Genomic DNA, 17,909 nt, shown 5'->3' on the forward strand with positions numbered 1-17,909 from the left:
CCACAGGCCTCCCTTCCCGTCCCGAGTCCTCGGCGATTCCACCCCTGTGCCCAGCCCAGCCTCCTTGGCGTGCAGAGCTGCTCTGACGCCCGTTCCCCCTGTGGCCTCCCTGCGCTGTCCGCCCTCCTTCCCGCCAGCTCAGGGCCTCGGAAGCCGTGGTGCCCGGCTGGCCCCGCCAGGCTTGGCCCCGCCAGGGCTCAGAAGAGTAGCCTCAGAAGTGCTGGGGGTCTCAAAGGAGGCTGGCACGTTTGTGTGTGTGTGTGTGTGTGTGTGTGTGGCACTGGGGGTTGAACCCAGGGGCACTTTACTACCGAGCTACGTTCCTAGTCCTTTATTTTATGGTAATAGGGACTGGACCTAGTGCCTCTCTAACTCTGAGTTTATATACTCAGCCCCCCTTTCTAATTCTGAAACAAGGTCTCACTAAATTGCTGAGATTCACCTCGAAGCTGTGATCCTCTTGTCTCCCGAGTTCCAGGATTAACAAGGCAGACACTACCACGCCCAGCCCCCACCCCACCCCCGTCCTTTTTATTTTGAAACAGGCTTCTACTAAGTCGCTGAGGCTGGCCTCAGGCCTGCAATCCTCCTGTCTCAGCCTCCCAAGTACCAGATTATAGGCATGCAGCAGCACGCCTGCCTGGGCCATGTTCTTGGCGCAGGATTCCCTAAATAACAGCTGCACTAAAACCCTAAGGAGACCTGGGTGGGGGCCGAGGCCTCCGCCTGTGCCTGCATCCCGCCTGCTGAGATGAACTGGGCTGAGTGTGCGTGGAGTCCATGCCTGAGGAGAGATGCCCGGGGGATCTGAGAAGGCTTGTGTGGAAGGAAGGGCCGCGCTGAGGGCCTCAAGGTGCCGTGATACTGACGTAAGCTTCGTCGGTCCCTGTGGGCTCTGACGTGCGTTAGGCGGGGTGGGGCAGAGTGGACTCACCTGGAGTCCCTCGTCTCTATGGAGCTGTGTGATTTGGGGCAGGTGAGTTCTGCTCTCTGAATCCTCAGTTTGCCCGTTTAGAGATTGGGCTGATCACGCCCACCTGCTCGGTTCCCAGAAGGGATGAGGAGGAGCGCCTGGCGCCTGGCCCAGGCCGGGTGCCCTGAGGGGACTCCACGGACACCGGCTCTCACCCCTTCCTGCTGAAGAGTTATCTTCCTAGTCACGTCCAGACGGGCCAGGAATGCCCCCGAGGGACGCTCCTGGGACAAGACGCAGAGAGGGCACAGCAGAGCCGGCCCCGCCACTCACAGCTGGGCTGGGCCGTGGTCTGAATGTGTCCCCAAAGTTCATGTTCTGGAAGCTGAATCTCTGACTCATATGTTAATAGAATTTGGAAAAGGGGCCTTTGTGGGGCAATTATGATTAGATAAAGCCACGAGGGTGGGCCCCACGATGACCTTAGAAGGAGGAGAAGAGTCGGGGTCAGCTGTGTGTGGTGGTGCACGCGCCTGGGAGGCTGAGACAGGAGGACTCAGGTTCGAGGCCAGCCTCAAACACTTAGCGATAACCTCGGCAGCTTAGCAAGATCCTATTTCCAAACAAAAAAATAAAATCTAAAAAGGCCTGAAGGTGTAACTCAGATGTGGAACACCCCGGGTCCAACTGAGCTGGCACACCCGCTCTCTCTTGCCATGTGGGGCCCTGTGCCATGCTGTGATGCCGAGGGAAGGCCCCTGCCAGCTCCTGAGCAGCTGCCAGCATCATGCTCTTGGGCTTCCCAGTCTCCAGTACCACGAGCCAAGTAAACTTCTGTTCCTTATAAATTATCTTGTCTCAGGTCTTTTATTATGGCAACAGAAAACAGATTAAGACAGCTGTGGGCAGAAATACACAGGCTGGCGGGCAGAAGGTGTGTGTGTGTGTGTGTGTGTGTGTGTGTGTGTGTGTGTGTGTGTGTGTTGCTGGGGATTGAACCAAGGGGCATTCTGCCTCTGAGTTACACCCTCATCTCTCTCTCTTTTTTTCTTTTTGAAACAGGGTCTTACGAAGCAGCAAAGGGGCTCACGAGTTGTTGAGGCTGGCCTTCCCGACTCTGCCTCTCCCAAGTGCCAGGGTTACGGTTGCTCACCACCAGTCTGGCTCAGAAAGAATTTTGAAACAGCCTGGGGGAGGGAGGCAGAGTCACAGCCCCTTTGCTGTTGGGGAACTTTGGACTTGCAGAAACCTTCTTCTTGAAAGACTCCATACATAGGTCATCAGGAGAATCACAAAGCTGTTTATCTTCCCCCTGGGAGATAAGGCGGATGCGGGGTACAGAGAAACCCAGCCGGTCCCCTGCTGGACACACCGGGCCACACCGCAACCTCAGCCTGTGCCGTTTCTGAGATTTTCCCTAATTTCAACAGAACGGCACTTACCTTCTAAGTGCGCCCTGAGGCATTCCGTCACGCTGCTTCTGGGGAGCATTTACTGTCCACTTATGCGCTATCCCACAGAAGCCATGGGCGTAGAACACACAAAATGTGATTGGGCAAAAATTTTTGAAAAAAAGGGAGGGTAAACCGGAATGTCAAATTTCATCCACTCAGGGCGGGAACTGGTCTTCTCTTGGTATTCGGACTGGCCTCCTCTTTGAAAAATGCCCCCTTCCTCGGTCCCTCGCAGGAGCCAGCGCACGGGCAGAGGAGCAAAACTTAACCTCCGCATTAAAAACATAAGCAGTTTCCAACCAAACAGCTGAGTAATTGGACTCATTGTTTAAACATCAAAATACATTGGATGGACTTATTCGTCGGGCTCAGCATAAGACCTGTTGGGCCTAACACTACAAATCAATATATAACATTAAGAAACGCCTGAGGGTACAAAGAAGGACAGGCCATAATCTCTGGTAGCGACGACTCGGCCTGGGGGTGCACCCTTGACCGCGCGGCGTACCAGCCCTCAGAACCAGTACTCAGAGACAAAGATGTGCACGTTGACGACGTTGCGGTGGGAAACCACACCCCCGACCACGTAGTTCATCTCCAGCTTCAGAACGACATGAGACGGGCCCACGATGGGCCTCACCTGGCGCACCACACCTGCAGAGAGAGCAGAAGCGCGCTAAGGTCAACCTGGACTGCAGCAACCGGGGCATCTGGGAAATCATTCTCATCTCAGTTCCCACTGCGGGGCTAAGAAGGAGCCTCGTCCTGAGCCGAAAGCTCAAGGCCCCTGCACAACGTTCCCTTCCGAGCGGTCACTCCGGGCTCTGCTTCTCCTCCGGGGACTGGCGGCGGCCAACTCGTCACTTCCCGAGACCGCCTGTTCATTACACACAGCTCGGGCTGCGAGAAGCGTCGGAGCGTGTGGTCTATAGCAGGCTGTACATGGGTCAAGGCCAGTTCCCGCCACTTGGAGCCCTGATTTCCTGCTCTACCACTGCCCACCAGGCAGAATTTATAGAAGCCCAGGGAAAGGTCGGGCGTGGGGCAGATGCCCAGGAAACCCCTATGCCCAGGGGAGAAGTTACTCCTGGGCAGCAGTGAAGTGACGATTCTCTCGGCCCTTGAGGATGACGGAGGGCCCTGGATTCTCCTCCACAGGGAGCAGTCTCGATGCCCCATAGCACATGCCCCGGACCGTCCACACCGCACAGTCCAGGTGCCTCAGGGCTGCATCTGCAGGGCATTGGCTGCAGCTGCGCGGGGCCAACCTCCCTGCCAGACCAGAGGGCCAGGCAATCTGCCTTCACATGCACGCACACGCACCGGAACCCTCGTACAATACGTCAGAGACAACTAAGGGCACCCTGGTTTCTAGGATGAAAACCGCTAAGTGCTGTGTTCCCACAGAGCCCGACGGGGTGAGGATGGAGGCGAGGCAGGCTGGGGAAGTCAGGACAGGCTCCTTGGAGGAGGTGCCTTTCCTGCAAGGTCCCCATGAGCCGGGTCTGCAGGCCGATCCCCAGGGTCTGGGTGCAGCCACTGCTGAATGACTCGAGGGCTCCCGCGCACTGACAGCAGGACCGGCTCCTCGAGGAGCAGATGCAGGGCTGTGCTGCTGGCTGCTTAGCAACCGGCTCTCTGCTTGGTGCCACACACCCACTTCCCGGGCTGATTTCAAGGTACCAACATGATGTCCCTGAACGTGAAAAAATGGGGAGAGACAGTGTGCGCAGCCTTCAGCACACGGCGCGGACGCTGTAAAGAAAGCGAGCAGCGTGAAGATCCGACGCTGAGAGACAGCCTCCACCCGCGGATCCGGGCTGATTTCTGCCAAGAGGCCCGCCATAGCCTTAGGAAATGTGCTCAGGGGAGCCTGCCTCGGGCAGACGGACCGCGAAGGCCTCTTCCTACTTCCCGGTCTGATCACAGCTACTTCCTGGTCAGGACGTAAGTCCCTGCCTGGGAGGAGGATCTGGACACGACACCCCTTCCGCTCTCTGGGCTTCTGTCTCGAAGTGAAATGCCCAGCAGCCAGCCGGGTGGCTCAAGGTTCCGTCCTACGCAAACATGGCTCCAGCTCTAAGGGGGACAGTCCAGGCCCTGCAGGCCGTCAGCCCGCAGCCCTGCGCTGTAGATCTCGGCACCCAGCAGAGGATGTGGGCCTGTTGCCAGTGGCCCGGGTGACTAGGGTGCTCCTGCAGCCCCTCCCTGGGTGGGGTCAGGGCGGGCTCAGCGCAGAATCCACTCCCGCTCCCATGACCCCGGTGGCTTCAGTGTCACCTTTCCCTCTCCCCAGCCACAGTGCCCGGGCCCTCGCTTACTTCCCCAGGACGCGGCACAGGTTCCCACCACTGTTCCTGGTGCTCAGAGCGGTGATTCTCAGGAGACTGCCAAGAGGACTGAACCCAGAGGCAGTCTACCCCCAGCTCAATTTTTTATTTTTTTCTTATTTGGAAACAGGGTCTTCCTAGGTTGTTGAGAGCCTTGCAAAATGTTTGAGGCTGGCTTTGAACCTGCGATCCTTCTGTCTCAGCCTTCACTAGGTTGTTGAGAGCCTTACAAAATTTTCGAGGCTGGCTTTGAACCTGCGATCCTTCTGTCTCGGCCTCCCAAGTACTGGGATTACAGTGTGCGCCACCACGCCCGGCCCGTACAGCTTCATTTCTATGCCTACTATATCTCTGCATATTACATAATAATATAAGTCAACAATATTTACCTAAGTTAGTGTATTTATAATATATAGTATTTAAGGCACACAAAATGTATAATTTATATATAAATGTTTTAACACTTCATGTAAAATATATTTTCCAAATTCATATATAATTATAAAGTATAATGTTGATATAAAATCTGTAATTTAGAGATTGTGTAGACCTATATACTTATTATAAAATTTGTATATAAAATGTTAACACAACCAGGCATAGTGGCATAAGCCTGTAATCCAGTACTTGGGAGGCTAGGCCAGGAGGCTCACAGGTTTAAGGACAGCCTCAGCAAGTAGTGAGATTCTCATCAACCTAGTGAGACCTTGTGTCAAAATAAAAATAAAATGGGGTGAGGGTATAGTTTGGAGGTAGAATGCCCCTGGGTTCAATTTCCAGTACCCCCCAACAAAATGCAAATGCTATAAAATCTTAAGTCACTCATATTGTCATAATTATATGTTTACATATTTATTTTACATGGCTGTGTAAGTAAGTGTTCCTGGCTCATGTACAACCCTTGATAGTGTCTACAGTTCACAGATGTGTTTGGGCACATGATGGGCACCAGGTGCTGGGCTAGATAAGTATGTAGAGAATCCAAGGGTCTCTCCTAAGGACCAGTTTGGGACAGAGAAGGAAAGAGACGGTGCTGATATCACAGGCTCTGTTGGGGACAGGGCCGGCCATGGTGGACCCCTTGAGACCTCAGGGCAAGGGCTTGAGTCTGACCAACCTGGGTTAGGTGCGTTATTTAACCCCCGGATCTCAATATCCTATTCTGTAAAAAGGGATAAAAAATGCAACCTCCTTAGCTGGTGCATAGCTGCAATTCCAGCTACTTGGGAGGCTGAGGCAGGAGGCTGGCAAATTGGAGACCAGCTTGGGCAACTTAGCAAGACCTTGTCTCAAAATAAAATAGAAAGTCCTGGGAGTGTTGCTCAGTGCTAGAAAGCACTTGGCTAGCATGTGCAAGGCCCTGGTACTGCCCAGGATGGGGAAAGGAAGAAATAAAGGGAGAGAAAAAGAAACCTTCCAATCAGAAACAAGACGGTGGCCATTCAGAAATGACTGCTGCCGGCTCCCAAAAGTCCGGTTCCCAAAGTATTGGCTAAATCCCCGCACCACTGAAATACGTAGCAAGTGTTAAGTGCTTCTCCGGGACTCACTGATTTCTGAGCTTTATTTGAAAGGAACACCCTGGCCAGGTAACGAGCGTGGCAAGCGTTTGCACCTAAATACATCCTATCGGAGCACTGCAGGGGATTCCGTTTCTATGGCGGCTGAAGACCAGACTCTATGCGGCTGGCAGGTCATTCGGAGAGTAAGCAGCCGTGTGGGGAGACAGGGAACTAGTGCGGGAAGCTAGTGAAAGGGACCCTGAGAAGGAACAGGAGGTGTCAGGCTGAGTGACTGGGGGGTCTCATTCAGGGCCTGGTTTTCTCAGGATCTTGGCATTTAACAAGAAAGATGATTAACTCAAAACAAAGTTTTGCAAGGGTAAGAACGCTGTCCCTTCCAGAATCATCTTCTCTCTTCCGCCCTGACCTGAAGTCCAGGTAGCATCTCGGATTCTGTCCACGCCCGGCTCACCCCAGGGATCCCCTCCCACGCCAGGCCTGCTCAGTGGGCTGCATCCCCTCCTCCAGCCTTCCCCGCAGCTCGGGCTTGGGGACATGTCTCCTCTGTCCTCGCACCTGTTCAGAGTTCACTGACATCTCCTCACCTTCCCCTTGACTGAACTCCAGCAAGAGTCGGGTTGTTTTACAAAAGAGAACTTAAACACTCCATCTGGTCCCCAGATGCCAAGTAAATTACGGAGGATCGAGTGGTTGGTTTGGATGTCAATTCTGCCTTCATAGCTTCCTACCTACCCATCGCCCACCTATCGACCCATCTACCCACCCACCCATATCCCCATCCATCCATCCATCCATCCATCCATCCATCCGCTCATTCCCTCATGCATCTACCCATCCACCCCCACCAGAAGCTAACATTTAAAATAGATTTTGAAGACTTGGCAGGGGCTGAGGCGGCAGGAAGGATGCGCAAAGCCCAAGAGGGTGAAGGCTCTGGGCAGCCCTGAGAGCAGGGCCAGGCTGGGCAAGCCAGGCAGGGGAGGCTGAGCGAGGCAGGCCACAGTGCTGAGTTCAGCGGTGTTAATCTTCCAATCCTTGTCCTTGGCATTTCTGCTCGGGGTCTCAGACACTGCTGGTATTCCTCAGCATGTCTGCGCTTCTTAAAGATATAATTAAACTTTTTTCCCTGCTGAAAAAATGTAGGTCCCCCGAGGCATTCCGCCTTCATGTCTTAGCTCTGCTTTGCAAATTGCAGCGGGTGTGCTTGGGACCCCGAGTCCTGAATGGAAGGCGCCTCGGTCCAGCAGGGAGGGACTCGATTTCCTCTCGGGGTCCACAGCTCACATTCTGGCCCCTGACGCCCCCTCCCAGTGTCTGCCATGTGAGGTCCCATGTGACCACCCATCGATACTTGAAATGATAGGAATCGGTAACGGTGCCCTCTGCAGCAGCCTGTCTGACTCAAAACTGTAAAGAGACGAGTCACAGGCTGGCTTCTTAGCTGGTTCTGCAGCAGCCGGCTGTGGGCCCTTGTGCAGGAAGGCACCACTGGGTCTCAAGTCCAGTCTCCACCTGAGTCCTGAGTTACTCTTCTAACTGCCGAAGTTTAACGGAGCGGACAGGGCATCAGTGAGGCCACGAATCAAGACCCGGCATGGTATCTCAGGCCAGTGGGAATCACGTGTGCTGCCTTCTTTTTTTGGTACTAAGAATTGAACCCAGGGTGCATTCTAAGCTATACTTCCAGCTCTTTTTATTTATTTATTTTTTTTGAAACAGGGTCTTGCCGAGTTGCTGAGGCTGGCCTGGAACTGCCATCCTCCAAGCCTCAGCCTCCCAAGTGCTGGAATTACAGGTGTGACCACCACACCTGGCTCTATCTGTGCCTCCTAAAAGACAGCACGTGAGCGAGAAAAGGCAGAGGGGAGACTGAAAGCCATGCATCGGTATCTTAAAAAGAGTAAGGGCTGTGCCTATCTGAAGATCTGAAATCAGATGTAGGAGTTATTTGTACCCTTGATGGCCAGCATCTCCCTACCACCACATAAATACCCAGTACACTTCCTTCCTTTTTTCCTTCCTTTCTCTTTCTTTCTCTCTTCCCTTTTTTTTTTTTTTTTTGCAGTATTGGGGATTAAACTCAGGGGCATTCAACCACCGAGCTATACCCCTAGCCCTATTATTTTATTCTTTATTTTGAAACAGGGTCTCACTAAGTCTTGAAGGACCTCACTCAGTAGCTGAGGCTGGCTACAAACCTGCAATCCTCCTGTCTCAGCCTCCCAAGTACTGGGGTTACAAGTGCGCCCCACCGGGCCTGGCGAGGACACTGTTCTCCTTGGCCAGTCTTGTATCCCTGGTTCTTGGAGCACAGTAGGTCCTTGGTCCTACTCGGCCCCTGATATACTCAACGCTGGTTGTTGAGTGGGGGCCTGGATTAGGGACTCAAGTCCTCAGCACAGTTGATAAGGTAGAAAAGTACCCCCCGCCAGGGAAAGGCGTGGGGACCAATGGCCAACAGGCAAAGGTTGAGACTGCAGGTGCTGGCCACCTGGAAGGAGAGTGGGCCACGTGTGTTGGCCCCGGGCAGGAGGATGGTGGCGTGTGGCCCACGCATACAAGGGGCTGGCAAAGAGCAGCTGGAGCCCCAGGACCCACGAGGCCTTGTCACACACATGGCGGTGCTGTGAAGGAGTCTGGTTACATGGTCTCAGAAGGAATCACTGATCCTGGATGAAGGGCACTCAGCTAGCCGAGGAGGGAGAGCCCAGAGCAGGAAGGAAGGCCGTCTCTGCCAGGCCGAGTCTCCCTTATCCCAAGTGCTTGGGACGGGAGGCGTTTGGGTTTGGGGAAGACTTCCACGTACATAAAGATGTATCTGGAGGGTGGGACCCAAGTCCAAACATGAAATGCTCTTACGTCTCACACACACCTTGCCCTCATAGCCCGAAGGTAACATGTACAATAATCTTTGTAATTTAGTGCACGAAGCCAAAGTTTGATGGTGTGGAATTTTCCACGTGCAGTGTCATGTCGACACTCAAAAAGTTTAGGATTCCGCAGCATTTGGGGTTTTGAATTTTCGGTTTGGGGATGCTTCACTTGAACCCGCAAACAACAACCCCGAGTGCAGGGGGCTGGGAGCGAGGCCACGGCCAGGGGAGGCGATGGGAACTGACGGATCCGCGAGCCTGACGCTGGGCTCGGTCCCCACTGCTGAGCTGTGGAAGAGGCTTCGTGAGCTGGGGACAAAGCGAGGCCTCAGAGCAGCGTGTCCCGGACGCCATGCTGCAGGGCCATGGGCTGACCCCGGAGCTTCCCTCTCCCTCACCTCACCAAGAGACGGGGCCGCGGCGCATCCAGAATATACTACCCTGCGCTGGCTCCTACCCACAGGGCAAAAGCGGCAGGGGGAATTGGGGATTCTAGAGTAATCCAGCCTGAAACTGGTGAGGTTGAAGGGACCGGGCTTCTGATATCCTCCTTCTTTGCCCCAAGAAAGAGCACGCTGGCTTGGAAGGAAGGGGACAGGTATCTGGGCCACATATTTAAAATACCAAGTGTCAAGCCGGGCATGGTGGCTCATGCTTGTAATCCCAGTACTTGGGAGGCTAAGACCGGAGGATCACAGGTTCGCGGCCAGCCTCAGCTACTTAGTGAGACCCTGTTTCAAAATAAAGGACAGCCGGGCGTGGTGGCGCGCACTTGTAATCCCCGTGCTTGGGAGGCGGAGACAGGAGGATTGCGCAGGTTCGAAGCCAGCCTCGCTGGCTTAAGAGACCCTGTTTCCAAATAAAAAAGTATAAAAATAGGTCTGGGAGTGTAGCCCAGAGGTAGAAGGGTTTCTAGGAACCCCAGTACCACCAAACAAACAGACTAAAAATAAAGGATAAGAAATAGGGATTGGGGTGTAGCTCAGAGGTAGAATGTCCCTGGGTTCCATCCTTACTACTACAAAATAAATAAATAAAATGAAAATAAATAAAAATACCAAGTGTCAGCTGGGTGCAGTGGTGCATGCCTGTAATCCCAGCACTTGGGAGGCTGAGACAGGAGGATTGCAGATTTGAGGACAGCCACGGCCAATTACGGAGAGCCTCAGTGACTTAGCAGGGACATTTCAAAATAAAAAGGGGCTCGATGTGCCTTCTCCTACCGAGTTGGCCACACACGTGACTGTGATGGGAGGGGAGGGGCAGGAAATAATTTCCCCTCCCTCTGTATGTCCGGGTCTTGGCCTCAGCTCCACTGCCCACCTGCAGAGTTCTCTCGGGTCCTGGACCCAAACTCATCAACCTATTTGAATCTCCCTAGAGGCAACTGAAACTCAAGTGCATTGAACAACAGCCCCCACCCCACTGGTCCCCCCAGGAGGGAACCTGAGGACACTCTCGCCGGCCCTGCCCCACTCCGGCTCAGGCGTCACTGAGGCCAGCTGTGCCCAGTGCCCGGGGCTCCCGCTCTGCACCCTCACAGCGCCCCCAGGTGGCAGTGTGTATGATTCTTGTTTCTTGTCCCGTTGCCGCTGCCGATCTGGGTCCCTGCCTCATCCCTTAGGCTGAGCCCGACCAGGGTGCTCATGGTGTTGGAGAATGCATAGGAAAAGCTCCCAGGGGATCATCCAGGGTGCAATGGGGTCAAGGAGAAGCAGCCGAAGATGCTGCATGGGGCAGGGTGTCAAGGGCATCCCAGAGGCTGATGGCTGACCTGGGCTTTGAAGGATGAATAGGAGCTCGCTGAGAAGAGAAGATGGGTGAATGCCATGGCTGGAGCCCAGGGGAGGTTAGAGGTCACGGGATGTGGGGGTCCGGGCATGGCTGGGTGGATGAAACAGAGCAGGAGGGAGAGGAAGGGAGAAGCCGTGAGAGGCGGGACTGAAGGAGCCGTGGGTGGGTCTGGGAGCCTCTCTTCCTCCTGGGGCCTGGTCATCCCCAAGTGCTGGCCCCTAGGTCAGGCCCCGCTTGCTCTAAGAAACCCAGGAGGGACTGAGAAAGACAGACAGGCATGATCCCTACTGCCTGCACCTTCTATGCCAGAGGGCAGGAGCAGGGTAGGGGGCAGGGCTGGTCGAGGGGCGACGTCTCTCCAGCCAGGTAGCAGGGACCAACAGCACAGGCCTCAAACACGGCAGTCACAGGAACACTGGCTGTGGGCACGGGGAGAAGGGACCACCGTGGGGGCTCAGCGCGTGCCCCAGAGAGCTAGGAAGGTGTGGGGCCTGGGATGGTCAGATATCCTCCAGGCCTGGTCGGGTCCTCTCCACCTCTCTCCAGACCCAGGGAGTCCTGGCCACAGCTGGCGCAGCTGTGTGACCCGGGGCGCTCCCGGAGCCAGAGTGTACCACCTGAGTTGCACCCAAAAGGTCCTCTACCTGGCTGAACCCTCCATCCAGAGCGGCGGCTGCAGGGCAGGTCGCACCCCCTGGCCCTCCTCGGTCAGGTCCCAGCTGCACCTTGGCCCCAAGAGGCGATCTGGGGCGTGGAGGGCACTGATCTTGTGAACAGACTCTTCTGTCTACATTGCAGAGGATCCTGCAGCAGGACCAGGGCTGGGGGGCGGGTCACCAGCACTGAGTCCCGGTTGGACAGCCCCCCTCTTGGTGCTGAGTTCTGGGGCACAGCCCCCTCTCTGCTCCGCGGGGGCCCCGCGTGGGCAGTAACAGGTGTTTGTCTCCTCTAGCCCTGGCCGCCCCTGCTGCTGGCCTCGAGGTGGAGTCAGGCTGCGGCCTATCCCCAGTTGGGAGGCTGCCCATCACCCTGGAGACGACTTGGCTGCTGGCCAGGGTGTGGCCCCGGGGTGACAGGGCTGTGCCTCTCAGAGAAGAGAAAGCGCCTAATCCCCAGGATTTGCCGTGGAAGCCGGGACAGGGCCCATCGCTCATCGCTGGGCAGCGGTGGCTGCGCTGTTGATTTTAGTGGAATTTCTGCATGTCATTTGTAATGCGCACTGATCCCGGGGCCAAACCTGCCAAATCAGGCTGCAGGACAGGGTCAGCAGGGCCTGTTTAACCCCTTCAGAGGTAATGATTTTAAAGAGGTGGTCCAGAAACCCAGAGCTGGGGAGAATGACGGCTGAAAGCATGTAAGACCTGAAGCCTTGGCTGAGGCGGTCCCCGGCCGGGCAGAGAGGTGGATTTTTTTTTTTGTGGGTCTGGGGATGGAACCCAGGGGCATTTGACCTCTGAGCTACACACCCTGCAAATACCCAAATACAAAATACCCTTATTTTGTAGTTTTATTTTCAAACAGGGTCTCACTAAGTTGCTGAGAACCTCACTAAGTAGCTGAGGCTGGCTTCAAGCCTGTGCGATCCTCCTGTCTCAGCCTCCCAAACGCTGGAATTACAAGCGCACGCCACCACGCCCGGCTGTCTTTATTCTTTATTTTGAAACAAGGTCTCACTGAGTTGCAAAGGGCCTCACTAAGTAGCTGAGGCTGTCCTCGAACCCTCCTGTCTCAGCCTCCCAAATGCTGGGTTTACAAGTATGTGCCACCACGCCCAGCTGGCTGATGTATTTTAACAAGGATGCCGTCAACCCTTGGAAAACAAGCACGTTCAGCTGTAGAAGCTCGGGTGTTGGGGCACTGAGGAAGCCGATCAGCAGCTTTCTGAAAGCAGGGTGTGTGGCTGGGGCGTAAATTTGTTCCCCGGCACTAGTGTGGGGCCTGGCACGGAGCGGGAACACAGCGTGATTTTGCTGAATGCATAAAATAATCTGGGGACAACAGGACTTGGGAGGCGCAGCCACCAGCTTCCCACTGGGGCTGGCCAGACACACCAGCCCAGGCCGCCGGACGTGCTTAGTAAATGGCTCCCAGGCCGGCGCGGGGTTGATGGGCCGGGCACCGCCCCGCCCCTGCTCTAGCCTCTGGTTCCCTGGGGGGCTCTGAGCTCTGCCAGCCCTCCAGTCCCAAACCACCTCTCCCCGTGACTCATATCCCATTGACAACCTGCGGAGAGGGACTTCTTGTCATCCGCTAAAATATCCACATTACCCGGTCCTCATGACCCTGCAGGGCAATTACTGCTAAGGGAATTTTCCTGAGAAGAAACCACAGCTCAGTTAGGTTATGTAATCTGCCGAAAGTCACACAGCTAGAAGCAGAGAGCCAGGAATCCAGCCCAGGACAGTTTATCATGGCTGCTGAGACTCGATTGAGCTCTGCCTCTGTGTGTGTGTGTGTGGGGGGGGGGGAGTACTGGGGATGGAACACAGAAGCATTCTATCTCTGAGCTATACCTCCCGCCCTATTTTTTATTCTTTGTTCTGAAACAGGGTCTCACTAAGTTGCGGAGGGCCTCACTGAGTAGCTGAGGCTGGCTGCAAACCGCGATCCTGTCTCAGCCTCCCAAGTACTGGGGTTACAAGCGTGCACCACCACGCCTGGCTAAAATATAATTTCAAAATGTAAAATGTTGGGCTGGGATGTAGCTCAGTGGCAAAGCGCCAGCCTTGCAGTTATGAGACTTTGGGTTTGACCCCCAGTTCCAAAAGGACAAGAAGAAAAAAGAAAAATCCTCAAAAATGTCAAATGTTTCGCCACCTTTCAGAGGGGTGAGGGAGTGCTGTCTGAGAGTGTCAACACGCTGGTCACCTGCACAGGCTCCAGCGCTGGGCACAGCCGGTGTTGGAAATGTGAGCCGTCGAGCCCCTTTGGGGAAGGGGTTCCGGCGTCCATTCTGGACATCCATTGGACTTTCTCGCCCCAGCGGGCTCAGGGCCCTGGCATGGCCCCCAGTCTCTGCCTCCTCCCGGCTCCCCAGTGTGCCCAGCCAGATCTCTGCCTTACAGTCTCCTCCTGGTGCCACCTCCGAGGGACAGCGACACACAGCCAGCCGGCTGGCCCCGCAGACCCCAACACCCCCCAGGGGCTGCGCCGCTCTGCTGCGGTGACCCCAGTCCCAGAGGGACCCGCGGCTCCTGCTCCCCACAACTCCCCACTGAGGACTGCCTGGACCCCAGGGAGGCTTTGGCCGCCCTCTGCGTTCTGGGATCTGTGAGGGATAAACGGCTTCGGCTAGTCAGTGTGGGCATGAGCTGCCTGCTGCGTCTCACCTGGCCACACCCGGTTCTCACTGTCTCCCACACAGAGCTGGGATGTGCAGCCGCCCTGGAGGGAGGTTTCTGCCACTTGGAGGAGCACTCCTATGTATGTGAGCACTGGGGATCGAACCCAGGGGTGTTCCACGTCTGAGCTAGGCCCTCTCTGTGACTACACAGGGGCTTTTTATAAGAACATGCTTTACTCCAGATCCTCTCTGGCGAGGACTAAATTGCTGCTGTAGATACCAGCCAGTGTAGACACCAACGGGTATAGACCAGAAGAACCAAACCAAACCAAACTCCAGGGCTTCTGTCGGCCTCCTGGGGATGGGCAGCTCTGGAGCGGGCAGCCCCAGCTTCAACCTCCGTCCTTGGACACACAGGCTTCGTGGCCACCAGTGCCTAGCACCTGTTACCTCGTCAGAGAGCATCCCCGCTGCATCGTCACGTCTATGACATCACGGCTGGCTTACAGGAAGCAGCAAGGTCAGGATCAGGGCCAAGGTTCCTTCAGCTACTCAGGTCAGGATCAGGGCCAAGGTATCTTCAGCTACTCAGCCTCCTCTTGCCTTGCAGGATTTAACAGAAATGTTGGCAAAGCCAACCCTCACTACATAGGGCTTTTTCCTAGAAAAGTCTGTTTCTCTGTTTCTCCAGGGAAACAGTAAAGTAAGCAGAACTGGGTGTGGTGGCTCACACTTGCAATCCTGGTTATTTGGGAGGCTGAGGCAGGAAGAGAGCAGGTTGGAGGCCAGCCTCAGCCACTCAGCGAGGCCCTCAGCAACCTAGCGAGCCCCTGTTTCAAAATAAAAAATAAAATGTCAGGCGTGGTGGCGCACGCTTGTAATCCCAGCATTCAGGAGGCGGAGACCAGAAGATGGTGGTTCAGGGACAGCCTCAACTACTTAGTGAGGCTGTCTGCAACTCAGTGAGACCCTGTTTCAAAAAATAGACTAAAAAATAGGACTGGAGGTATAGCTTGGAGGTGCAATGTCCCTGGGTTCCATCTCCAGTACCACAAAAAATAAAATAAAATAAAAAATAAAAAGGGCTAGAGGGTGACTGAGGGATAAAGCGCCTCTGGGTTCAATCCCTAGTTACACACACACACACACACACACACACACACCACATAGAACACACACACACAAGCAGACTGGGTTCAATCCCTAGTTACACACACACACACACACAGAACACACACACACAAGCAGACTGGGTTCAATCCCTAGTTATACACACACACACACACACACAACACACACAACACACAAGCAGACTGGGTTCAATCCCTAGTTACACACATACACACACACACACACACACACACATACACACAGAACACACCCACAAGCAGACTGGGTTCAATCCCTAGTTACACACACACACACACACACACACACACACACCACATAGAACACACACACACACAAGCAGACTGGGTTCAATCCCTAGTTACACACACACACACACAGAACACACACACACACAAGCAGACTGGGTTCAATCCCTAGTTACACACACACACACACACAAGCAGACTGGGTTCAATCCCTAGTTACACACACACACACACACACACACATACAAGCAGACTGGGTTCAATCCCTAGTTACACACATGCACGCACACACACACAAGCAGACAGATGGGGAGGGCTGAGGCAGGAGGGGCAGGCTGGCTTTTGTCCCCGCCGCAGGCTGACAGTGTGTGGCTCGCCCGTCACGGCCAGAACACCCCGTTAGTCATCCCTCAGGAGCTCTTACTTGAAAGAAGCCTTCTCAGAGCGCCCTGACTACAGCCAGTACCCACAGAAGTAGGAGGAACCGAGGCGGATGCGGAAGGCTCTGTAGTGGCCCGAGAACACCTCGGGCGTGCAGAGCGTTTCCGCACAGGCTGGAAGCACATTCTTCATTTTTCACTGACAGCAGGGTAGAGAGGAATGCGGGGTACTCTGCAAAGACAACAGCTGCCCCCGGCAGCCTCCGGGTGCCCTAAGAGCGGCCTGAAAGACTGCAGCCGACCGACCCGCCAGCCGGGGTCTTAGGCCACTCGGGCATTAGCGCCTTCTGTTACTTTAGGGGCTGCTGTGGCCAGCGGGGCCTCAAGGCTTGGCCACTGGTATGTCCCAGGGACACCCGAATTCCCAGCCACTTGGCCTAAGTTGGCACCCGCCGCCAGTGGACTCCAGCTCTGGGGAGCACTGGGTTCCAGCCTTGGGCAAGCCTCTGGCCCTCTTCGGCCCTTGCCCCCTCTCCCCTGAGTAGGGATAATCCCACACATCAGGGCGTGGTGGTGACAAAACCCCAGCACCTGCGCATCATGGGTGTGCCAAGTGTCGCTCTTTCACAGACACGGAGGCCCCGCCTCTTCCAGAAAGGCCTCCAGGCCTGATACCGTGTGTCGACACAAGACATGGCCTAGAGTGGCCAGCTGGGAGTGGGAAGGTGCCCTCAGCATGTGATGCGGGGCAAAACATGGTGGTTCCTTATTCTGGTGCAGCGATGAACCCAAGAGCATTCTACTCCCACCCCCGCATCGCCCAGCCTTTTCGTTTTTTATTTTGAAACAGGGTCTTGACAAATTGCTGCTGGTCTCACTAAGTGTCTGAGGCTGGTCTTCAACCTATGATCCTCCTGCCTCAGCCTCCCAATCCCTGACGGGGGGCAGAGCCGGGAGCCCTCAGCTGAAAACGCTAAACTTCTCGCCGGACATGGGGCTCCTGCCTGGGATGGCGCACACACCAGCCACTGCATGCTCCTCGGAGCAAGTGTGGGGACCTCCCGGCTTCGCAGCAGTCCCGTGGCACAGTTCCAAGGGGTCACTCAACTCCCTTCCCTCCGTGGCCCACAGGTGGGGTTCGTGCCCCAACCTGAAGAATGGGAGGGGGGGGAAGTGCTCTGTAGTAGTGAGAAGCCTAAAGCGTCACCCAGTTGTCAGGGCAGACAGGCCCAGAGCTGTGTGCCAGGGCAGCCCCTCCCCCCCAAAGGGCCCAGAAGGGATTCTGGGCAGAAAAGGAGAGAGGAAGAGGGAGAAGAAGCAGCCCGGGGAAGCATCACAAGCCGAGAAATAAGGTCGGCATCCAGGGGTACAGCAATGAGAAGGCAGCCAGAAACATGGCGCGGCCCCCCGCACGGCAGGACCTGACCCATCGGGTCTTCATCGCCACTTAAGAGACAACATGGACGTCAGCTGGACGTTCTCAGACTCAGCGAGGCACCACGGCAGCCAGGGCCTACCCAGGAGGCAGAGCTACAGGCCGGAGCAATTCCCAAGGGCCAGGCTGGGGCCCTCCCCCACGCAGCCCCAGCCCAGAATTCCAAAGACCAGGGCACCCGTGACCAAGCACAGTGAGGGGACCTGTAACCCCATCCACATTCCATTCCCAGGAAGCCGCCGCGGGGTGGCACCCGTGGTCACCTCCCGCACCCTGGGGCCATTCAGTGGCCCGATGTGCCTCTGAGTCACGGGCAAAGACCAGCAAGTCCCCTCCGCCCCTGGGCCTCGGTTTCCCCTTCTACAGAAGACGGGGCTGACAGAGATGCTCTCCGGAGCCTCGGGCTCTGACACGCTGGGATTTTCTGCCCCAGTGGGTGGGAAGCAGAGAAGCAGAAGCTCCCAGGACGGTTCTGTCTGGGCACAAATGCGGACGGAGACAGGGGCTGGTGAGTGCCACGCTGGGCCTGGCTGCTGCCCAACCTCCAG

The 17,909-nt window shown here is 55.6% G+C and overlaps 1 protein-coding gene across 1 annotated transcript in view; it reads right to left on the minus strand.

Annotated features, from left to right (window-relative positions):
- Positions 1–2,881: 2,881 nt before the first annotated feature.
- Positions 2,882–17,909, minus strand: part of FBLN1 (fibulin 1) — a gene marked incomplete at both ends in the record, with an annotated part of 57,574 nt that continues 42,546 nt past the window's right edge. Inside the window, one exon of the mRNA XM_080706514.1 lies at positions 2,882–3,021. Coding sequence (XP_080562640.1) covers positions 2,882–3,021 — 140 coding nt within the window. The remainder of the gene's footprint in view (positions 3,022–17,909) is intronic.

This window comes from Muscardinus avellanarius, assembly GCF_963383645.1.
Source record: "Muscardinus avellanarius genome assembly, chromosome: 11".
Taxonomy (NCBI): domain Eukaryota; kingdom Metazoa; phylum Chordata; class Mammalia; order Rodentia; family Gliridae; genus Muscardinus; species Muscardinus avellanarius.